This window comes from Phoca vitulina, unplaced genomic scaffold, assembly GCF_004348235.1.
Source record: "Phoca vitulina isolate PV1807 unplaced genomic scaffold, GSC_HSeal_1.0 scaffold76, whole genome shotgun sequence".
In the NCBI taxonomy this organism is placed as follows: Eukaryota; Metazoa; Chordata; class Mammalia; order Carnivora; family Phocidae; genus Phoca; species Phoca vitulina.
The window spans coordinates 2,273,413-2,298,578 of record NW_022589779.1 but is presented as its reverse complement, the minus strand read 5'-3'; the positions used below and the strand labels follow the sequence as shown (position 1 = coordinate 2,298,578).

General features: G+C 39.4%; 1 protein-coding gene across 2 annotated transcripts in view; it reads right to left on the bottom strand.

The window, feature by feature from the left end:
• Positions 1-1,142: 1,142 nt before the first annotated feature.
• Positions 1,143-25,166, bottom strand: part of LIN7A (lin-7 homolog A, crumbs cell polarity complex component) — a 119,108-nt gene continuing 95,084 nt past the window's right edge. For both annotated transcript variants that reach the window (XM_032393767.1, XM_032393766.1), the window contains 2 exons: positions 8,873-9,070; positions 1,143-2,939 (listed from right to left, as the gene is read on the bottom strand). In XM_032393767.1, coding sequence (XP_032249658.1) covers positions 8,873-9,070 — 198 coding nt within the window. In that variant the 3' untranslated portion in view covers positions 1,143-2,939. The remainder of the gene's footprint in view (positions 2,940-8,872; positions 9,071-25,166) is intronic.

The window sequence follows — 25,166 nt, the reverse complement described above, 5'->3', positions numbered from 1 at the left end:
AAGCTCATTATCTCCCTGCGGATGTTCCATTTCAAATGGCAACAGAATCAAAATGGAAATGCCCCAAATGGAGAGGTTCAGGTATTCTTTTACTAAACTATGCTCCATGTACTGGCCTTCAAAATTACAGCAGCAAAGAGTTTAGCAAAAGCTGGCCACCAACCTGGCCAAGGGAAAGAACTCAAATTCACCAGGATCATGGAGGAATAGTCATACCAGATTTCCCCCCTAACTTTGAATATCTAATTTATTTATGATATTCAAGACTGACATTCACGTAAGAGCAACCTGATAAGTCCTTAATACGATTTTGGACACATCGGTGGCTCTACCGTGATCATTACTAATAAAGAACATTAGTACAAGTTGTGGTAAATTTTTTTTTTTCCCTTTCCCTCTGGCTTCAGCGAAACTTAGAGAACCACAAAAGGGCCTCTCTAAGTCTTAGGGACAGAAACTTTGGATTAAAACTTTAGGGGAAGGCTTATATTTCAATAACCAGATTTTACTAAAAAAACAAAACAAAACAAAAACTGGCCATTTGGTCATTTGTATGTAGAACCACTGTGACATGTAATCTGTCTTTAGGTGCCTTAGGTGTGATGGATTGCCCCTTCACTTTGACAAAGGACTTGGCATAGATTTATTAGCATTTAACATTATGCAAATGAAGCATAACATACAAAGACATCTAGACAACACAAATGTAAGGTATCTGCTCATTTGATAGCTGCTTCCATAACACCATGACCATATTTATATTGATGTGAAAACATATGATCATTTCATATCAACCATACACTTATGGCTAAATGAAAACACACCTTAAGCTCCAAATTTATACAAGGCATTGAAATGTGTTGAAATGACCATTTTCTCATTACAAGGGTGCAATGATTTCCCTTTATGAGAATCTGTGGCATTGCCTGAATAGCTTTAATATTTCTTTGTTAAATGATAACTAAAATATATGTCTTATTAAATTTTTCTTATAAAAATGAGAACTACCTCTTTCAAACTGAGTAATACTCACACGTAGTCTCCATTCACTCCCTTTAGTCATGCTTATCTCTTTTGTAAACCTATTTTACATAACATTCAGGGTCCTCCCCCTTGCCCTCCCTCCCCCCCCACCCCCCCAGTTTTCTCCAGTAAAAAAATGATATGTTTTCAGGACGGTTGTTGAAATTGGTGTACCTCCTAGTTTCCTCGCTCTTTGTTCTCTGTTGGGTGATGTACTGTGAAGAATAGGCAGAACTTGGTATTGACAATAATACCCCTTGACAGGGCAAAATAAAATGTGCTGGGTAGTTCCAACTGGCTTTATTTTGTTTTCAAGCAATAGCTCTTGAACTGAGCCTCATCAATTTCTAATTTGGGGGACTATCTGAAATGTAAACTTTATTTATGTTGGGGAATCAATTTCTGCATTTGAGAAAAGGGAACATTCAAACATTTGCCTCAGTTTTAATGCTCTATCTAGAATGTTTCAACTGAAACATTTATTCTTTTTTCAGGTACATTTTTGTGCCTAACTTAAATATTTAAGTGCCCAAATGATTATTCCTTCTTATTCATTCCAATGAGTAAAGTCAGACTTATGTGCTTAGATTTATCATAAGTCAAAAGTGATGATCTGTATAGGGGGCTCTTAACAGATCATTTTCCAGCAACTGATACTTTCTGAAAGATGATATCTCCTTGTCTGTTTTCCTATATGAATATGTGTAATGAATTAGGCATCTTTTCTCTCTTGAAGGAACAGCTTCTTTTCATTCACAATATTATATCCTGGTTTACATCTGCCTAATTTTAAAAGGAATAATACTTTTGGTCTTAGATTGCCAAAAATATCCAGTTTATCTTTGGGGAAACTGATCAAAACTTTGTGTAACATATATATTTGTGTATATATATATGAACACATATCATAATCGAGCTTTGTGAAGCCCTAAGCTTTAAAATATTGAATAAATTTCTGTAACGACATATCGGTGTAGGTAGAAAGAGTTTAGATTTCTCCAGAGTTTGTCAATCAAAAAATATAAAACTTAACCAAAAGCTAGGTCCTTTGCTAGTGTTCTCTTACCAAATTCATAACATTTGGTAAGAAAAGACCTCAGTTTGTAGCAAATACACTCTGATAATATATATTTTGTGGAATAAATATGCATAATATTCTGTTAGAATTAATAATCATAGATACAAGCAATACTCAAATTAAAAAAAAAATACCCTACTAGAGTTCTCTATCCTTGCCTCTAGCAAACCAAAAGTTGAGTGAAAATTGTCCCACTCCATTAATGCATAATTAAATTCATGGAAACAGAAAATAAAAAGCCAATTTCTTCTAGAACCTGAACAGAGTATAAATAGCATAACTTGCCTTTTTCAAGAGGGGAATGCAGGTTGAATTTGCAATTAACTGGAATTCTAATTCAGACAATTCAGCAATATGGATGTGGATGAGGTCAGGGTACCGGGCAATGCGTAGGTTTCTTTTAAGTGGTTAACAACCTTGAACTGATGCAGTTTGAACTATAGCTTAATGAGGGATTTGTTAATCTCTGGAAAAGCTATAGACCAAAAGATTCACTTCATCTTGGCCTGGTGATTTATCTGAAAGTCATGGACTTGATTCTTCTTGTACTATTTCAGTCTGCAGACTGGAAAACCTCTCCCTTTACACAATGAGAATTCCCACTGCAGTGAATGGAAGGTCTGTGTGTGTAAAGAGCACGTGAGCAGTGAGATTCAGGCCCAGAGAAAGAAGATGTCGAGTCGCCTTGGTAAAGAATTTATACACCACGTGTTCACAGCTTCTTGACAGGTATAATTATCAATGTGGTCTTTTCCTTTTACTATGTGCTGGGATTCGGAAGCATGGTTTCGAATTTGTGACTATCAGATCTTTGATCAGGTAGCTTCTCTCTAAGGACCTGAAAGAGGGGGAAAGAGTGAAGGGAAGCCAGTGATTAGTTTTCATTTGTCAGTGACAATATGCTAAAAATATCAAAAGAGCATGTGCTATGTGAGAACAGCAAGAATTATTTTAGGCCCTATCATTCATGCACAATATTCCACATATGAAAAAAAAATCGTTTGATGTTTGCAAAGGAAGTAATTATCAAATGGGGATGTAAAAGAAACAGTTATTCCCTAAAATGAAATACAGAACACCAGTTGGGAAACATTTCAAGTGTAAAACATTTCTTCTTCCCAGTTCCAGATGACTCTTTGTCTTCATGAAGGCAAAGGATAGTTAACTTTTACAGTGTGATTCTTAGGGTTGGGGTACAGCCGCAGAACCTCTCTCTGATAGGCAGGAAGGCCCAGCCTCCTTGCTCTGAAGCAGATTCTCAGACCCCTTTCTTCTCGCACAAGGTCAGCCTGACACCAAGTAGAACGCAGTACGCAGCTGCCCATGTGGTCAGATCCGGAGCATCAGCCTCCGTGAACACTCCCCCCAAGACCTGTCACTCTTCTCCCATTATGGAATCTTTCCTTTCAGAGAGAACAGTGGTTTCCGATCTTTGTTTTTAAAGCTGCAGATATTTTTATGCCCATGAATGCAAAGCATCATATACAAAACAGATTTTTATAAACTGTGGCAGGCCTTGCAATTGGCCTACTTTGCATCAACACCCTCCAGCTGGCATGCCTTCTGCAGATGTGCTTAAAAACCCCTGGGTGGGGGCTTCAAAGCCACGCACAAGGCCATTGTGCTTCTTTAAGCCTCACTTAAGAACATATTACATGCAAGCACTGCCTGGTACCGACGTTTTCCCTCCTACAATGCGACCACTAATCTACTACTATTGAGTGCTCACTAATCGTCACATATTTTGTTAAAAGTTCTACGTATTTTTTCCTTACTCAATCTCCATAACAGACCATTTCACTGAGTCTTCTATTGAATAACTTCCTATAGGTCCCCAAGTTAGCAAGTGACAGAGATCTAGAGACTGAATTTTTAACGAATTTATTTATTATATAGTACATGTCCCAGGGGAATGGGCCTCAGAACAACAGGTGAATTTTAGTAAATTCCAGAGGGTGGGGAGGGAGGAGGCCTGAGGGATATGCCAGGAGCTGAGAGATCACCGGGCATCCAAAATGTGGGTCGCTGAAATACCCACTGGGAAGAACCATCTGCACCAAGTGTTATTATTTCTCTCATTCCCTTGATTTGTAATTCAACAGATCAGTGATATTTTTTTTTACTTGTTTAAATAAAAGCCTTTTTTCCCATATTAGTGTAAATCTTATTGCTCAAATTGCTTTGCTAACTTTTATTTATTTATTTATTTATTTATTTATTATTTTTTTACTTATTTATTTGACAGAGACAGAGACAGCGAGAGCAGGAACACAAGCAGGGGGAGGGGGAGAGGGAGAAGCAGGCTTCCCGCTGAGCGGGGAGCCCGATGTGGGGCTCGATCCCAGGACCCTGGGATCATGCTTTGCTAACTTTTAAATGAGCCATTGTGATAGGCAGAATAATGGACCCTAAATCTATCCGCATCTTAATCCCTAGAATCTGTGAATACGTTAGATCCCACGTTAAAGGGAGATTAAAGTTGTAGATGGAATTAAGGTTGCTAAACAGCTGATGTTAAAACAGAGAGATGATCCCAGATTGTCCAGGTGGGACATATGATTAATATCATTAAACGTGGAAGATGGAGAGAGAAGGAGGAGCCAGGGAAGGGGGGTGTGATGAGGAAGCAGAGGTCAGAGCAATGCAGTGTGAGCACTCAGCCACCCTTGCTGGTTTTGAAAATGGAGAAAGGACCACGAGGCAAGGAATGTGGAGAGCCTCTAGAAGCTAGAAAAGGCAGAGAAATGAATTTTCTCCTTGGAGCCTCTTAAAGCCCAGAGAGACTGTACTGGACTTCAGATTTACAACATAATACATTTATGTTCTTTTGAGCCACCAAATTTGTGGTAATTTTTTTTTAAGGCAGCAGTAAGACATGAATACAGCTGAGGTGATGGAGTACTTTGAAGTATGGGGTAAATGATAAGGGGGAGTTGGATAACTCTAACTCTAACTAGCATGAGAATGAATCCCTGGAAAGCTCATGTGAAGATGTCTGTGAGGAGGGATGGGGGAGGTAAGGGCAGGTGCCATCGAAGAAAGAAGTAGAGTAGTAGCACAGCGGTGGAGAGAAAGAGGCTTTGAAGCCCGTGTTTCTGGGTTTGAGTCATGGCCCTATCACTTATGAGCTGTGAATTGTGGTATAGGTTTTTAAAAAAAATCCTACATGCCTCAGTTTCTCCCTTTAAAATGAAATTAAAAATAGTACCTAGGATTGTTGTGAAGATTAAGTAATTGAACATAGATGAAGCACTTAGAAGAGGTTTTTGGCATACCCTAATTGCTTAATAAATGTTATCCAGCATTAAGGTGATTATTGCTATTATTCCGGTTTTCTGCTTGGTAACTATGGGTTCCTTGGATTCAAGCTTATCAGAGCCGTCCTTTGAGGCTGGTTTCCTCAGTTCTGCAGTGGTTCCCTGGATCGGACCCGAAGGACGGCGGCTGTGGCAGTGGTCGTGGGAGGCCAGAACAGTCGGGAGCGGACAAAGGAAGGGAAACGGGGGCCTGACAGTTGGTGAGGCCACTGCTAAACTCCAGCTACTTTGTAAATCTGTGAAGATCCAGCCTGGTTTCAAATGCAGTGAATTCTCCGCCGTCAATGCAGCAATAGGTCAGAGAAGTTTGACAATCTTTTAGTCTTGACTTCCTCAGAATGTTGACAACTCAGGAAGGATTCCTCTTCCTTCCTCCTTTTATTCTTTGAGAATCTGGGTGAAATATGGATGTCTATAAAATCATGATTTAAAAAATAAGATGCCTTAAGCTGAATAAATGTAATGCTCTTTGTCAAGAAAGTGGGGATAGCATAAAAATAGCCATATTCCTAACCTCTGTTTAGGTTTCTATAATTCAGTTGTACAGTGATCATCTCTATTACCTTTTAGAAAATGTAATCTACTCCTGATTATCACACATGGAAGTTAGGGGAAAAGACAATTGAGTTTTATTTCAGGCGAGTTTGAAATTAAAAGTGGGCATAAGAGATAAGTCTCCACACACCAAATTAGCTTCAAATTTCTTCCCCAAAGCAACCATAGTATGAGTTAGGAAGTGTAGCAAATCCCATTTAATCCTTAAAAATTTAATTAATTAAGAGTTGAACAAGAGCTAATGTAGGTCTCTTTGACTGAATTCACCATAAAATCCATGGATGACCTGACTCAGTACGACGTCGCTCGTACTTGGAATGGCCGCTACAGTGTCATCCCAAAAGGCCACGAGCGTGTGTGTAGCAAGGGCTGTCTTGGCAGGCATAAATATAAATTGCATGTTCATTTAAACAGAACTTTCCCGTACCCTCTACAAGAAAAAAAAAACTGTTTGTAAATGTCTTTTATTGAAAAATGTTAGTCTTTGGCGATGAGACAATAGGAAATTCTGAAGTGATTTAATGAAGACTGATGGAGCAGAGAAATGAAATGGAGTGCATGGCCCAGCAAATACTGATGGCCAAATTGTATCCTTCCAAAGATGACTGAATGGGTAGAATAGTGGAAGCTTTTAGTAAGACCTCAGAAGTCTGCATGGCAACATATTTCTTTCAAAACACTTTAGAATAATTTTACTGTGGGCCAATGTGGCAAATCAATTAGGAAAACGGTACAAGTTCACATTATTGAGGATGGAAGAAAAAAATGAGTTAGTGGAAAGAGTTCCATGTTCTACTAAAGAACTGTGGATTGTTATTAGACCTTTGAAGGGATTCTGACAGTACTGAGTGAGGTAAAGTACCTTTGTATTCAGAATGGATTAGAGAGGAGAAGGATGTGGGCAAAATGACTTGTCCAGATGCATCCTTATCACTCCATCCCAACCCTATCATCCTAGTCCAACCACCATATCGCTTGCCTGGACTACTCTATAACAGCCTTCTAATTAGTCTCTGCTCTCATTTTTACCTTGCAATAATCTATTTTCCTCAGAACAGCACGAGTGATCTTTTTTAATACATAAATCAGATGTCAGTCCCTTGCTTAAAACCTTTGGTGGCTTCCACTGCAATAAAATCTAACTTCCCTCAGTGATTTAAAAAGCTTTCTGTGACCTGGCCCCCATCTATCTCTCTGTCCTTCCTCATTATTTCCTAACTAACCACCCCAGCTTTCTTTCTATTCCTCAAACATCAAATGGCTCATGTCTCTCTTAGAGCTAGGCACTGGCTAGTTCCTCTTCTTCTTATGCTCATTTCTGGCTTCTCCTCAGCATTCAACCCACCTTACACGTCATCTCCTTTGAGACGTCTCCCCTGATCACCTAATAGAAGGTTGTCACCTAGCCAGTGTCTATCAGAGCACTCGATTTTAACTCTGTGAAGTACTGGTCCCAATAGGTTATTTTCATTTACCTGGATATTAACTACCTCCTCCAACCAGGATGTAAGCACCATGAGCGCAAGGACTTTGCTTTGCTCAGGCTGTTTCTACCGCCCATTGAACAGTGTCGAGCCCATGGCAGTACCAAATAGATCCTTACTGTTGAATAAATGTAGTTTTTAGAGTGAATGGAAGGTGATTTTAGATGAAGTCACCCAACTATGGGATATATACAATAAAAACTCACAAGCTATGAAAGAAAGATAGACAGCTGAATTCTCAGCAGTGTCTGAGGACAAATCCTGGAGTCTTTATACTTCCCCATGTAGCTTCTCCTTTTTGTGAGTGTCACAAACCATTGAAAGTCTCATGTCATATCCAGTGTTTCTGGTTGTACAAATAGTAGTCTGATAAAACCACTGATACCCATTGTCATTTTCCCAAGAACATCTGAGCCTCCCTTCAAAATCCCATTTGCAGACATCATAGCGGAGAGGTGTGTTATGCTATTAACTGTCTCTTCCAAAGGAGAGCAAGGACAATTTATAGAACTCCAGACTATCTGATGTTGGCTGATGAAATGCCTGCAAGAGCAAAAAGGGAAATATATTCTATGTTACTTGAAAGTGTGGTTATGAGGGCTCCACGAAGCCATTGCAACTTCATATCATTCATCTAAAAAATGGGGTTTTAGGGATACTTACCTGGAAGGGTTTTTCTGAGGATAAGGAATAACATGGGAGAAGAGCCTAGCACATAGGAAGCACTTCAAAGATGGGGATTCTTACTCTTCACGTTTTTTTCCTGGCTTTTCTTAAAAAAACAAATAGCAAGACCTGACTGAGAATTTTTGTCACAGTGGAATTTAGAAAAAAGGCAAGAGCATCACATTTTCAGTGAGCACCCACAGAGAATTTCAGATTTCTCAGAGCGCGCCCACTGGCAGGTCTCCATGTCTTTCTCCATGGAGCAGTTTTCCAGTAATTTGTATCAGTATTCTAAAGGGCTCTTCCCAGGATCAGCACTATACGGTTGTTTAGTTCGTACACTGTGCAAAGGCAGCTGGCCAAGAGGGTGAGTGGGGAGGGGGGGCTGGAATCCAGCCCACACTCTTGTCATGGAGCTCTGTGCCCAGGGATCTGGGTTGCACAGAGGCTGCATTTTCCTAATGTGCCTAAAGGCATCGTATAGTCTGTACCCGGCCCTCCCAAGTACATGATTTTCCAAAATATCTTACATTTGCAGAAAAATATGGCTGAATGGCATTATAAAGTAAGCGACTGTCTTGTTTACATTTTCTGAGGTCATCGGGTTTTTTTATTTGCTTAACTGATTCGGGCGGGGGGACTGTCATAACCTAATGATTGTGTTCCAGCTGCCTCAGAAACCGTATTAAAAACCGAAACAAACTTGTAGGTGTCGGGCGGTCGTGGGTGCGGAAGAAGGCGCTCCTCACCTAGGACATGTGGTTCTGCTGTGTTTGTTGCTGCCGCTGCTGTTGTTGCTGCTGCCGGCGCCGGGCGGTCCGGAGCTTTTCGAAGCGCGCCTCCATTTCTTCCAGGACTTTTGGGGTGTATCGGACCACCAGCTTGACGCTGTCTTTGGCAGCCTTGAGCAGTTCCACAGCTTTCTCATGGTGCTCCCCTTCCACGCTCTGGAAAGACAGCGACAGCTCTTAAAGGGGAGAGCGCGCATGCTCCTCTCCCTGCGGGACCAGTCTGCCGTCAGGATCTAGTTCAAATCCCACTTTGACACTGTATGGTGACTGACGTAACACAATAAAATTAAATTAAATGTAAAAAAATAAAAAAAATAAAAAAATAAAATCCCACTTTGAAATGTTAAGAAGCTACGGCAGATGGGATGCATTGCCATCATCACTATTATTTATTGTGTTTGAGGCTGAAGTGGAGGCAGGTTAGGATGCACTAGGGTACAGAACGGATTGAGTGGGGGTTCAAGTTTGGAGGGTGAGAAGCCATCAAGACCTAAGATATCGCGCTAACGTTTAGCGTGGGATTTCTAAATTTCATCTGCAAGAGTAAATGCACTGGTCAAGGAAATTCTGAAAGAATTAAAAAAAAAAAACTAATAAAGGGGAACTTTCCCTATCAGATATTAACGTTATTAAGGATCTATCACGATTAAAGCAGTGTCTTGTTGTTGTAGTAAGAGAGAACACAGAGTCCAGATGCAGATCCATCCTGTGTAAAACTTTGTTATGTGATAAATGTGGAATTTAGACCAAAGGGGGAGAGGACTGTTAAATAATGATGTGGAAACAAATAATAATTAAATGATAGAAAATAATGTAGAGCCCAATCTCCTAGTCTATGCTAAATATAACTGATTAAAAATTTAAATGGAAAAATAAAACCATAAAACAACTAAAATGAAGCAGAGCTGAAATGTTCATCTTGCAATGGAGAAAGAATTCTTAAGTAAAAATGCCAATGGAAAAAAAATCACAAAATCAGATTTATAAATTGTAAGTTTCTATATCTCATATACCATAAAAAGGCCAAATAACAAACAAGAAAAAATATTTTCAATATATGACAATTCGTTCACATCCTTACCATGAAGAACTCTTGAGTCTATGAAGACCTAAGCAAAATGGGCACATGAACTCAGGATGTCTAAGCTCCCTTGCAATGAAAGAAGTACAGATGAACACAAAATATTTCCTTTATAATTATAATTTAAAAATGGTGAATATGTATTTTTAAAAATATGGTGTATTTCCAAGGATGTAGGGAAATGGGACTGTCATATACTGCTAGTAACTTAACACAAACTGGCACAATTTTTCCAGAGGGCATTATTGTTATGCATTGAATAAGCCCCTTATAAAGAATAATTTATTTTCAGAGAAATTTACTAAGGATATAATCATATATGCACACATACCTATAAGGTAGGAATGATGAAGCAGAAAGCAAAAAATAAATCACTTGTTGGCTTTTGAGTTCCAAGTCTTTTAAACATCATGGAACAGATAATAGTTGGGAAACCATGTTTTTACTACAAGTAAATACAAAGAGGTCTCTTTTCCCAAACCTTCTAAAGATTCTCCAGGTTGGGATTAGGGAGAAGCAAAACAGAAGAAAGCTGTAATCAGACATTACAGGGCCCCAAGAAAAGGAGATAATCTTCCCTGTCAGCTGATCCTCAGGGCAAATGACCTAATTCATATTTTATAGGATCAAAGTGCAAAGGTCTTTTTGACTTGCTTCCTGGATGAAGCTCCCAGAAGAAAACATCTGCGTGAGGAGATAGGCTGAGAGAGTGCAAGAACACCTGAGAGTGGACGGAAGTGGCCAGGAAGGCCACCCCAAATTGGTTGAGATCACATTTTACAACCCAAGCAGAAGGGGGACTAAAAATGGATATTACATTGAGTTACAAAAAAATAAAATAAGTAAGTTGCACTTCAAGCACACTTCAGTTATATCTGGAAACTCATAATTGCTACATTATACAGATTTGGAGACAAGAGATTGTGTTCCAATTTTATCACTTGCTTCAGCAAGGTGGATGTGGTCCGAGAAAAAGAAAATGCTTTGAATTTAGCAACAAGGCAGCCATCATGGTGTGTAAGAACGCTATTTCATCACGTGTTGGAGTATCAGGCAGATACTAAGGATTTAAGAAACGACCGTGATGAGCCCTGGAGGCAATTTACAGAGCCACCCCTTCACCAAGTCTGGGGTAAATCGAGAGCAAGTGGTTATAAATAGCAGCTGGGCAGAGTGAGTTTTTACCTGTGGCTCAAGCCTAGGAAAATAGGCTTGTTCATTGATCAATTCATTCTCTTAATTATTCATTCAATCATGGACTTGGTCACTCACTCAACAGATGCTTATTTAGCATTTATTCTATGAATTCTATTCTACCAAGTTCTTTGGAAGAACATTAAAGGATAGGGGAAAACTTTGACAATTCTGTACAATATCATCCCTGTTTTCAGTGTGCTCAAAATTTCTAATTTGCCTCAAGATGAATTGTTAAGATATGAAAATCTCCTTCAAAAGGAAATCTGGGCTACTTGGTTGTTTATGCCTTTCTCTAATTTCTTTTTTAATAATAACATTTATGTGTTTATATATCTCACTAACACCGGTTCACCCGTTTTCTAGGCCAGATGATTAGTCTCCAAACTCCTTTTTGGCTTTTGTTCTGTTTGCTTTCATTTAATAGGGTTGGAAATTCTAGGCCAGACCTTTAGAGGCCCATTATCTCCGTGTAGGCATTATGCCTGCAGTTTAGAGTTGCCACGGGAGGGTTGTGGTACTAATACATGGGGCCATCAAGCTCTCACCATAGGGACAAAGAGCTGCGAGAAATATGGCTGGTGTGCCGTATCCAGCCCCACTGAACCATCAAAGTTACCCTCTCCCACCCCAAACTCTGTTGTCCCCCAGAGTTAGCAATTTATTAAAAAGCAGACTCCATGGTCTTTGAATCTAGAATTTTTGCCCTGATTCTCTTTCTCTGGTTTAGATGATGACTCAGCCTCCTTTGGGCTCACCAGAGTTAACAGGTTTAACTCTACCTTTTGCTTTGCTTTCTTCACTGGGGCACAGAACCTTCTGATGGGATCTGGGCAGAGTGTCATATGTCTGCTTCCAAAAATGCTTTGTTCAAATAATACAAGTTATATAATTGAATGGTACAAGAGAAACTAAGAGGTAACTCAGAGATTTGGGAAATGTAAGTATGTTTGTAGAATGTACTATTTCAAACACTCTTTAACTTTATTTTTCAATTGTTTTCAGAAAAATGTTTCAACTCTTGTCTTAGTGACTGATCTGGATGGCTTCTCCATGGGCTTTGCCTACTTTATGAATACTTTTGAGTGCATATGGTTGCCTCTTTAACATATAGTTTATCTTTTGAGTGCTTTTAGTCTCTCAGTTCAACTTTTTGGAAGAATAGGCTGTTTTTTCTACTTTCTTTCTTTCTTTCTTTCTTTTTTTTTTTTTAAGGTAAGAACGAAAAAGCAGATCACCTTCCCATGGAAGTCTTATTCCATGCATAAAAAGAAGCCAAACTATCTGCTCAGTTAGGGTATACGTGTTGATGTGCAAACACTTGTTAATAGGTATTCCTTGAGCCCTGAAAATGAATCACCTATCCCTACTTTTGGCTTGTTCTACTACTCACTCTTAATGAAAGTATGCCTTATTTCGAGCTAAATATTTAAAACATGTTTTGAAATGTAATAGTTTATTTGTCGACAATTGAACTGTTTCTATCAAAGCTGTACATATAAAAGCCATCCTGATTCAGAAATTGTCCTTTGTGACACCTCGCTCAGTTGGAGCGGTCACTGAAAACCTGCAGCACCAGCTTGTCACAGAGCAGGAAAATGCGGCCCTTCTGTAATTTGGAGAAACTTAGCGAGGCTTCCCATTTTAAAGCAAAATCCCCTCTTGCATTTAAAATTGGAAATTCTATATGATTAGATTTCATTCTCTTGCTTTAAGAATTGTGGTGTACCTACTGCAATTTTAGGAACTCATAAGCAAGGATTCATTTAGTAAGGACATCTGGTAAAAGTTAAGTATTATTAAGAAGGTGAGGGGTGGTAAAGAAGGCATGGGGGAATAGTAGGTACCTAGGAAACATTTAGACTAAAGAGAAGTATGGCCCTGAAATAAAAAAGACCCTAAAGAGAAATATTATCGACCCCACAGTTATGCATACTTTGGCCATGATCATTCACTGAATTGAAGTAAAAGGCACTAGGAAGAATGGACATTTCTATCCTGAAAATATGTATTTCTCCTGCTAAATCTTTTAAAAGTACACATAGAAATCAATATGAGAGAATTTAAATCATTTTTTGTCACTTCCAAATGCATAAATACAAGCTAAAAATAGTAAATTGATATAAAATCATAATCCTGTAATGTTAATATGTAAGAGAAGATATTTCATTCAGGAAGCTGGGAAAAAAATAGCTCAGTAAAAACCAGATGCGTACTGGTTTCATCAGCAATCTCATGCAGTTGTAAGCTCTAGGAAGCTTTAAAGTTAGTTAATTTGATGAAAGTTTAGTAAGTCAGTGGCTGGTAAATGAACCAACTTAACAACATGGCTACCTTCTGATCTTTCAATAGCTCTTCTATTTCCACAGGTTGGGAGATATCAAAATGGTTGCTATTTCATGGTATGCTCAATTTCCTAGTTGATTAAGAATCCTCTCTAATAAAAGAGAACTTTGGATCACACTGCAGACACTAATTTGCTCATGACTTGTGTTTTTTCCCCACTGCAATAGGGAAACTAGTTGTTAAATTTTGACCCTGGCTAGCCCTCAGATGGAAGAGATGCCCGTCCTGGGAAGGAAGCTTGTTATCTGTGCATAATTAGCTGTCAAATAGTCTATGCCCAGGTCTTCATGCAGGTCGTACTCTGTGGGGATTACTTGAACATAATCCTGACAGAGTTTGCTAATAGAAAAGTTGCTTAAACACTTTTTCAGATAACCAAGAATTGGCTATATCTCTCAGTTATTCTAGGCATATCTAGAGCCAAGTTTATGCCTGGGCTCCTAACATGACATCAGTCATTCCTTTGGATTAAGGGCCCAATGATGTGACCAGGGAGTAAATTATATTAAGGGCATTGCGTCATAATATCTAGGTAACTCAGGAACTCAGAACATTATAGCTGTAAAGACCCTTAGAAACAATCTTAGTTATCTCCTTGTATTTAATCTTTTGTCTCGTTAAAACAGCCATCACCACTTACAGTTACAAAATGATTGTCTTGTGATGAGAACTCTTAAGATCTACTTTGTTAGCAACTTTCAAACACACAATACAGAATTATTAACTACAGTCACCAAGCTGTACATTACCTCCGTGACTTACTTATGTTATAACTGGAAATCTGTACCTTTTGGACAGAGATTGGTTTTTTGGGGTGATGTGAAAGGATAGGAACTAATGACAAGGGTAAGATCGGTCAACTCCTAGCTCTAAAGTGTATGAGTTGGCTAGTGAAGGAGCAGCATGAGGGCTACGTGAAGGGCTCGCTATTAGCGGGTTATGATTCTCACACTTGAAATGATCCAGTATAGTCAAAGACAGACCAACTCCTTTTCCACAAAGGTTACAGTGACTGATCATTTTGTTCTTACGATAGTTTTTCTTTTAGTCCATTAAGGCATTTTATTATTTTAAGAGTGCGTATGTCTATATATAAAAATATGCGTGTGTGTGTATACTCTAACATTTATTGAGCACTTACGAAGTGTAAAGCACTGCTAGCTACTTTCTGTGCATTATATCTAATCCTTATAACTCTATAAAAATGGGGATGGAAAGCTTAAGAAATTTATCCTAAGCCCCCAGGTAGTTAAGTGGAACAGATTAAAATGAACTGAGATCTATCTGTTTCCAGAGATTAGACTCTTACTTACCAAATCCATAGCATTAAACAAGATATTAAAGAGAAAGTAAATATCATAGGGGTGGCTATTCCCTGTTTCTGGCTTTTTTTAGACCAGTAGTTCTTAAACGTGGATGTCCATAGGAATCAACTGAGGCATTTTTTAAAATATTAGAGGCTTGGGCGCCTGGGTGGCTCAGTTGGTTAAGCGACTGCCTTCGGCTCAGGTCATGATCCTGGAGTCCCTGGATCGAGTCCCGCATCGGGCTCCCTGCTCGGCAGGGAGTCTGCTTCTCCCTCTGACCCTCCCTCCTCTCATGTGCTCTCTCTCTCTCTCTCATTCTCTCTGTCTCAAATAAATAAATAAAATCTTTAAAATAAATAAATAAATAAATAAAATAAAATATTAGAGGCCTGGCTGTATCTCAAACTTGCCATATACTCAGCGATACGTCCTAGGAATATGTGACTTTATAATACAGCCAGCCAACCAGGCACTGATATGTAGGTCAGTGTTCGGACACAGTACTCTAGGCTATAATTAACCCAAACAGTAAATAGAGTTTCTCTACTATGTTATCCTGGGAAAGAGAGCTCGGTAGGCTAGAAAATCTTGTAATTTTGCCTTGGTGTAGCTCTAGAATCATCATTTTTGGTCACTGAGAAAACCCTATACATATTAATTGGGTATTTAATTAAGAATGGAATATCTCTGCACAAGCTGCAGGACATATTCAGAAAAAACTTCTGTGACTTTTTGATCCATTCCTTTCCTCAAATATGTTAATTTCCTGTTCTAAATGTATTCTCTTTTGCTGAAGAAAAGTGGCAAGTGTATAAAAAGTATCACATTTATCCCTTGGAAAAAATATGCTAATATTCTCCCATAGTACTCTGTTCCTGCCTAAATGCTAATATCTATTTCAGTGCACTGTAATTTATCAGTTTACAATCATTCTGCTGTCACCAGACTGTCCAAGGGCAAGACGAGTCTTATTTATCTCTGTGCCCAACATCTATGGTGTGTTCAATTAATAGTCAATGAATAAACCATCTTTCTCCCTTCCCCCCGGGCCCTCCCTCCCTCCCCCCTCACTTTTTATATGTATATATATATATATATATGTATGTATATATATATATATATGTATATATATATGTATATATATATATATTTGTATATATATACACATATATTTGTATATATATGTATATATATATGTATATATATATATTTGTATGTATATATATATATATGTTATAACACACTTTTTTCTATTAGGCTAAGGAGCCAGTACTGCTTTGGTTTGAATTTGAGCTTCTTCACTTATCAGCTCTATGAGCTCAGACAAGCTGCTTATTATCTTCAAGCTTCAATTTCTTCCTCTGTAAAAGTGGTATCATAGAGTATCTGCTTCTAAGGATCATTACGGGCATTAAACTTAATGTACACAAAGCACTGGAAAAGTGTGTGATATTTAAAGAGGGTCCAAGAAATGCTAGCTCTTTGTGATAATCTTACTGTAGGGCTTCAGATGCTTAAGGACAATAGCAACAACAAAATCTAATTTTGGAGTAAGTAGACATTTCCTTTATATTATCTAGGGGCAAAGTTTGCTAAATAAATTAACAGTGGATGGAGTTTGTTGGAAGAATGTTTCCAACTATTTAGGTAAATCAACTGCTTCTAATTACTGTCAAGTAATTTAGAAGCATCATTTCCATACATACAATTGATATGTTAATTACAAACGATCATTATTTATTCATGAAAAACTATTCTTCTCAGTCCCTCCACTGTGTCCCACTTTGTTAAGGAGAGGAACAGTGGGTAGGAGATTTGCTTGATAGTAGCATACATAATGTGAGCGAACTTGAGAGGGGAAAATCATCAACTAACCCAACCCTACAAAAGAGTGGAGAGGCTGACAGGAGAAAAGAGTGTCTATAATTACACATATTTTCATCCTGTGAGAGTAGTTATAAATATAAAAATTTCTGAACCATGAAAGCAGAGAGTGCAGAGCATTGCCAGCAGGCCCAGGGGGCAAGAAACCTAGAGGGAGCAAATGCTTTAGAAGAAAAATCAGCACCAGAAATCACAAATCTAGCATATGGGTGATCTCAGCTCACCTTTCAGATCTGGAGGCTAAAATTGGAAGCAAATGCAGCTACTACACTTCAGTTGTAATGCTTTATAGTAACTGCTCAACTCATGATGTTCTGGCACCAAATGAAGGAAAAAAATTCCTGATGGTTGTTCGGATGAAGATTAAACACACACACAAAAACACACAAGCATGTAATAAATGCACACACACATTCAATAAACATATGTACACACACATACACGTGCACATACACACAGGAAACATACACACACATACACAGACACACACAGCCATCTTCAGGAGTACAAATGTGAGCACTAGTGATCTGGTAACAGAAGCAAGCAGCATGGGAAAATATTCCTGGGAAACGAGATCTTCCAATCAGTCTGTTAATTTTTGAGAAGTAAGTTTCAGCAAGAAGTCGAGGTTACAGCAAACCCTTCCCAGTCACGATGCACCTGATTCGTGCTGCTAAAATGCATGCTGTGTCCGCCCACGCTCTCCCAAGCCTCGACACTGTGACACCAAAGCCCTGAGGTGCAGAGACTCTTGCCGACGTTCAGAAACAGTCAGGTAGAAACTGCCGGTTTTCAACGTTTGCTTCCGGGTGTGGTTTGGCAAACGGGAGGGGTGTGGAGGCGTGATAACCACCATCCCACATACCCCCAAAAAACTGCCTCCCCCATACTCCCCACTATTATACTTCACTGAAACATGCAAATAATATCTCAGCCACTAAAATTTAGTGTGACTCCTTCATCAAATCATCAAACTGACCCTTAGTATAGCCTGTGTGACAGGGCAGAAAGTCCAGGGATTGGAGTCAAGAGGGTCGAGGCATGTGAATAGTAGACAAATCATTGATTAAGAGTGTGATCGTTAGGGGTGCCTGGGTGGCTCAGTCGGTTAAGCGGCTGCCTTCAGCTCAGGCCATGATCCGGGGGGGTCCTGGGATCGAGCCCAGCATGGGGCTCCCTGCTCAGCGGGGGAGCCTGCTTCTCCCTCTCCCTCTGCCTGCCGCTCTGCCTACTTGTGTTCTCTCTCTCTGTCAAATAAATAAATCTTTAAAAAAAAAAAAAAAAAAAAGAGTGTGATCTTTAGAAAATGCTCTTCCTCTTTGTGCCTCAATTCCTAGATAGAGACAGTCTCTGGTTTTAACACTCATGTCCCAGGAAAAGCCTCAGTCCAGGGCAACCCGAGATGGTTGGTCATCCATTAAGATGCAAGAAGATGTTGCAAAGAGGACACGGTAGCACCTGGTACATGCTCTTTCTTCAGTAAATATTTGTTTGTTTTTAAAAAATCAGCAGCCCTTGGGGAGTTTGAATTTTCAGTGGACACGAGGGGAAGCGATTTTATCAAAGAAGGATGGGTCCACTGAACACCAAAGGGCAGCGTGAAGAACGGGAAGGGAAGAAGAGATCTGACTTAAGAGAAAAGTTTGAAACGGTAGGTTTCCTGGCACCTAGGTCATTATTGCTCAATTTGCAATTCTGCCCAAGACCCTAAATGCAGACCCAGCATGATCTGCTGCTTTTGCAGGATCCCAAGAATGGTGGAAGCTGGCTTAACATGTCAAACTAGTTTAGAAGGAGTACCCAGGTTCAGTTGAGCTCTTTTAAATGTTAATGAAGTAGTGTTGCATACCTCAACACTGGCTGAGATCCCTAAGGACAAATACCAAAGCCCACCCTTCAAACAGTCCCCGCTGAATTTTAGGATCAGTGGCCTGTTAATCATGATGGGGACAAGGCTAGTACTGGAAGGTTCTATGAAAGATTTTGCAAATTAGAAAAAAGGCTTAATCAAAGAAGGTATGGGGGAATCTTATTTAACTAAGCACGGTACACATTATCCTATCTTCTCTCCCTGCAATAACAACTGGGATTCTGTCAACCAGAATAGTGTTTTGTTTTTGTTTTGTTTTTTTCCCCCTTCGGCGTCTTACTCTAGTGATCTCACAGAGACCATTGTTTTCTAAGGGGTGTCTGAGAAAATAATAGGTTCCTGAAATTATTCAATCAAACCCTTCAAAGGATACACTTTATCATGTAACCTGTTTTAGAATCCTAGACGCCCAGGCAATTCATATAAAGCATAAGGGAGAAACATAAAAAAATCTAGGCAGAAGTTGTCTGAGTCCAGAGCTGTCAAATGTGTTTCCTGTGAAGTGTAAAAAGCAGCAGGGACATTTATGTTGTTGCGTACCATGAATAATAAACATTAACAATAGCTATAACATTTAATTTAATTGCAGAGACTCAACATTACAGATGCCTTCTTGCCGGAGAAGTGAACATTTAAAGGATATTTTGGGTTTAGTGTCCAATATCTCTCTGGCTCTGCATATAAATGTCTTTTCCAATTAAAAGCACACCCACAGAATATTCTTGGATTTGTCACCAGTGACTTACACTAAGATTTTTCATGTAGGTCCACAAAATAAAACATTTCAAATGCTTTAACTGGCTCTAACCTCCAACGATTCTTTTCACCCCTCCTCTCTGGTTCTTGCTGTCACTGGCCATGCAGCCAACCAAACTAGACACTTTGGGGACATCTTTCATGCTCTCCTCAACCCACATCCAATTAACCACCATACTGATTGATATTGATTCCCCATTTACCATCTCATCTCTCCTCCCTCTTATTTCTTATGATTTCTTGCCTGGATTTTAAAATATCCTCTATCTTCTCTCTTATCATCAAAACTCTTCTCCAGATTCTTGTCTGAGTCCCTTGATCTTTCCATGCTGTTGCTTAAATCCAGTGAAGAGCAGAATACCCACAGCTCTGGTAGACACTGTCCTAGAGAGCAGAGACTGGGCCACATCAATCGTTTCTCCCCAGTACCCAGCACAGGGCACAGTACTTACCCAACGTCTACTTAACCTATCTGGGGAGAGCTGGCTTCAAAGCTTTGACCCACAGATTACCAGCTGTATGATTTAGGGCAAGTTATTTCATTTCCCTGAGCTTCAGTTCCTACACCTGCAAAATGGTGTAACATTTTCTTCAGAGGTGTCATTTAAGATTTAATGAACTACCTATGTAAAGCACCACGTACTAAACCTGGCCCACGGAATGCACCCATGCACCCAAGAAAGACAGGTTCCTCTACCCGATGAATATTTTCCCATTTTCTAGAAATAAAAATAAAAACTTGTATAACATGCAAAGTACTTCCCTCAAACAGGTGGGCCCAACCTTGTTTCCTTATATTCATTTTCAATATATTGGCAACACGTATTTCGTTTTTACCATGTATTTTCATGTTTCCATAATCTCTCAGTCTTATTCCCCCAGCCTAGAATGTCTTTCCTTCATTCTCCTGTGGTAGTAAATCTCCACCCATCATTCAAAGTCCATTCCAGATAGCACTTCTTTTCTATTAGGTCATTTTCTTGCTCCAAACACCTTACAGTGACCTATAAGGACTTTCCCTCTGCACTCCCAGCTGACCTCTTCAACTTTACCTTCTAAGACTCTCCCCCTCACTCATACCCCAAATCACACTGGAGTTCTTTTTTGTATTGTAGTGCCTCATTCATTTCTGCCAGAATTTTGGTATGACTAGCTCCCTGTCATGAAGGGCTCAAGTAAAAAAAAATGCTCAATTTTACTATTAGCTAGGGAGATACAGATTAAATCCAGAATGGGACAAAAATGATCCAATTATTTTTAAAAATTGATAATGTATTGCCAAAGATTTGGTGAAATTTATGTTCTCATACAATGCAGAAGTATAAACTGGAGGTCAATTTGGCAGTGTCCATTAAAATAAAGTATGCCCATATCTCCCTAACCTTAGCCCCATGTCAATATTCACCCTAGAAAAACAGTCACTGGTATACATGAAGATTTCCATTAAAGCCGTGTTCACAATAACAAACAAAACAGAACAAAAAGCCAAGTGGGTAACGAGCTAAATGTCCATCAAGGGGGAAATGCTTAGATTAACCATGGTACTCACACACCACAGAATACTACACAGCAGATTAAAAATGTAAGTATATACTGACAAGGCAAGATGTTCAAGACATACTTCTTAAAAAAAAAAGATTTATTTGAGAGAGAGAGAATGTGAGAGCGAGTGTTGGGGGAGGGCAAGGAGGGGCAGAGGGAGAGGGAGAGAGAAACCCAAGCAGACTCCCTGCTGAGCGTGGAGCCCAATGTGGGGCTTGATCCCACGACTTGGAGATCATGACCTGAGCCAAAACTAAGAGTTGGATGCTCAACCGACTGTACCACCCAGATGCCCCCCAAGACATACTTCTGAGAAAGCAAGTCACAGAATAATAAGTACATATGAAAATATCAATGAATTTTTAAAAATTACTTATAAAAATAATAATACCTAGCATTCATTGAGTGTTTACTATTAGGTATTGTTCTAAGTGCTTTAAATTTATCAAAATAGTTACCCTTCCTAACAACCTGGTGAAGTATGTAATGTTATCATCCCAATTTTGTATGAGGAAACTGAGGCACAGTAAGTTTCCAAGGGCGCACCATTAATGGGTAACGACTCTGCCTCCCCATTTGCCTTGTAATCACCGCTCTGTATTGCCTTATGTGTTTAGGTCTAAAAACAAATAAATAAAGTTGTGTGTAACATTTAAAGTAATTAAATGTTGTGTGCGTGTATACTTGAGTGCAAAGAAAAATGTTTGCATAAATACCCACTCTCATAGCGTTTCTTCACGAGGGCAGGTGGAGGGAGGAAGGAGCTAGAATGGAATGAAGAAAGGGAAATGGTTAAAGGGATTTAAAAAAAAAAAAATTTGACTGCATTCTTTTCACACTGAATTATTTGGAAATTTTATAAGGATGTATTCATATTTTTTGTATAATTTGTTTAAATACAATAGCCCAGTATCATCATAAGGAAAATGACAGGGAAAGTCATTCTAGAACAAACCAAAGAAGGTGGGACAAAGGGTAATTTTGTTTAAAAAGTGCTTTGAGGCACATCTTTGAAGTAAGTTGAGCAAAAATAAATTACAACTGTAATTGCCTAGGTAAATTAGGTGAAATGAAGGGATTTTAGCTGCATGACCACAGAAATTATAGATATAGAAGTGTGGTCTGTGTGAGCCACCGAGATTCCGTTTGACCAGTCATGACTGAATGTTTTTTCTGCTGGTACCGTTAATTTGCTGAAACCTGTCCAAATTTTCCTTTCTTCCACGTCCTCTCGGTTGTTTATTGGTCTGTGCTAGCATTTTAGTTATATGGCCTGGTAGATCATTCATGCTGAAGTGGGAATGCTATACATCCAGGTTTTCAGGGAGTGATGTTTGAGTGAGAAATGGTGAGGAAGGATTATGAAATACTGCAGATTTAAATTTTTGCTTTTCACCTAATGGCTCCTGAGTTCACTGCAGTGATTTCAAGCTTGATAGATGTGAGATCCCAGACACAGGAACAAATCAGTCCACCCAGGAAGTTTTTTGAAAGATGACATGAGTCGGCTTTATAATCCTACTTTTATATGATGATTATTGATCCTCTGCCCCCTGTCCCCCAAATAACAATGTGGGGCAACAAAGAAAGAAACAAGAGTTATTCCCTACACAGCAGATTCAAAATGAGATCTGTTTCTCCTCTTACTAAGCAGTAAGTTATGTCCACGCCTGGTTGCCCTGCCTCTGATTGTGGCCCTTTTCTAAACCACTTTCCACACTGCAGTCACAGTAAGCATTCTAAAATGCACATTTGATCATGTCGCTCTCTTGCTTCAAATCCTTCTGAGTTGCCCTATCGCTTAGATACAGCCCGAAGTCGTCAGGCCAGTGTGCCTCATTACAATCTGGCCCCTGCTTATATTTTCAGGCTCCAAACAAAAGAACTGGCAATTTTGTCTCAGGTCCGGACTCTGTTACTGCTCCCCGTGAGGTGGCTCTTTCGTATTCCTCGCTGCCTCCACCTATCTGCAGCATCTACTTGCCTATGAGTCTCGTCTGCAGGAAGAGCCAGGTCTGGCCCTCCCACGTGCCGGTTATAAATAAATAATTGCCCATCCACGATCTCCCACAGAACCCCACACTTATGCCTATTTCTTCCCCAGACCCTTAAATATGAAATCAGATTTATTTATTTATTTTTCTGTCACCAACGACTAAGACAACACCAGACCCAGTAATATTTTGCTGAATGAATGAATGAATGAATGAATGGATGAATACCTAAATTTTACAAATTGGTTAATGTTCATCAACAACTTTGTAAGTTAGCTATGCTGTCACTTCTCTGAAAAGACAACGATTTCCTAGTTAATGGCCACGGCTGTACTTACAAACTAGTAACAAGGATCACAAACATTTTTTTCAGTTCTTACTATGTGTCAGGGACCGTGTTATGCCATTTTATTTTTTAATTTTTTTTAAAAGATTTTATTTATTTATTTGACAGAGAGAGACACAGTGAGAAAGGGAACACAAGCAGGGGGAGTGGGAGAGGGAGAAGCAGGCTTCCCGCTGAGCAGGGAGCCCGGTGTGGGGCTCGATCCCAGGACCCCGGGATCACGACCTGAGCCAGAGGCAGACGCCTAACAACTGAGCCACCCAGGCGCCCCCGTGTTATGCCATTTTAACACCAAAACATAAAAACGAGGAAGCCACTTGTTATCATCTTCTGTGATGAGGAGAGCAGGGCTGAGAGAAGTTACTAAATTTCTCCTCAAACTCCACACATTCCACTGAATTAGTCTCTGAGAGTTCAGTCGCCCAGTGCATTCAGAGTGCTTGGCAGATGCCTGGGCTGTAAGCTCTCCAAGGAAGCCTTTCCTGTTACTTTTGTTCCTGATTTTGGGACTATGCTTGTGTTTCTGCCTGCTTCATTTCTAAGCCTAGTATCTGGGGATTTTTAAGTTGCCATTTTTAAAAAAGATTTTATTTATTTATTTATGTATTTGAGAGAGAGAGCATGAGAGCACAAGCAGGAGGGAGGGGCAGAGGGAGAAGCAGACACCCCGCCGAGCAGGGAGCCCGATGTGGGACTGGATCCCATGACCCTGGGATCATGACCTGAGCCGAAAGCAGACGTCTAACCGACTGAGCCACCCAGGCGCTCTAAGTTGCCATTAATGCAGTGGCAGGTATACTGAGTAGAAGATATATTTTTTAAAAAGTTACATTTTTTTAATCAGCAAAAACTTTTAAAAATTTAAAAAAAGGGGGGAAGGAGCTGCTGCCACAGACCTCATCTGTAGCCCCTTGTTGCTTCTCCAACATGCCAGGTGCTCTTCCGTCTTAGGGGCCTTGCACTCTTTCCCCGGGATGGAGTGTTCTTCCCTACATACTCATGGGGCTGAGCCCCTCATCTCCTTTCATCCTCTCCTCAAATATCACCTCACTGATGCTCCTCTGACCACCCAGCCCCACACCCTCTCCTCCCGGTACCCTGGCACTCCCCAACCTCCTTATACTGTACTGATTTATTTTCTTTTCCCTTAATACTTGCCACCACCTAACATTATAGATGTTTATTTATTTATTTCATTTATTGTTTATCTGCCCGACTGGAATAGAAACTCCATGAAGGGAAGAATTTCCCAATCTCTCTCTTTTTTTTTTTCACCAGAGGATCCTGACTGCCTCAAATAGTGCCTTGCACACTATAGATGCTTAAAAAATACTTTTTTGAATGAATGAATGAATATCAAGACTATAACTGGGCAATGTTATATAACCTTGTTTGGCTACATATGGGATCTAGATACAGGGAATTTAACTATCTTTTGTCAACAGATAGCCCGATTTTTATCTCTCAAACTAAAATTTTGGTGGAATAACTGAGCAGCTAATGTATTAGAGAAAGCAGACGATGTGGTTAGATCTAGAGAGAGTAACACGACAAAGATAAAGTTTAAAGTTTGACTCAAGTCCCACATTTCTATAAATAATTGAAAGTGCATCAGAGGGAATGTTAATGACTATATTTGATTTGTTTTATTCACAGAATAATCAAATATGCCTAATAAGTTGCACATAATGAACTTCTTGATGATTTTCTTAATAAATTTATTAGAGGTCAAACAGGTTAAAAGTGATTGGGCTTCTTTGTGGAACACTCCAAATATGTGCAAAATATTATTCAATACAACTGGAGGAAATATTTTTAACATCTAGAAATATTAACACCATAAAATGATGTGTGATCTGATAACTAGCATCATACAGCTTTGTATTATCCCTCCTGCCAATTTCATTTAATAAAATAAGACCCATGTGAAAT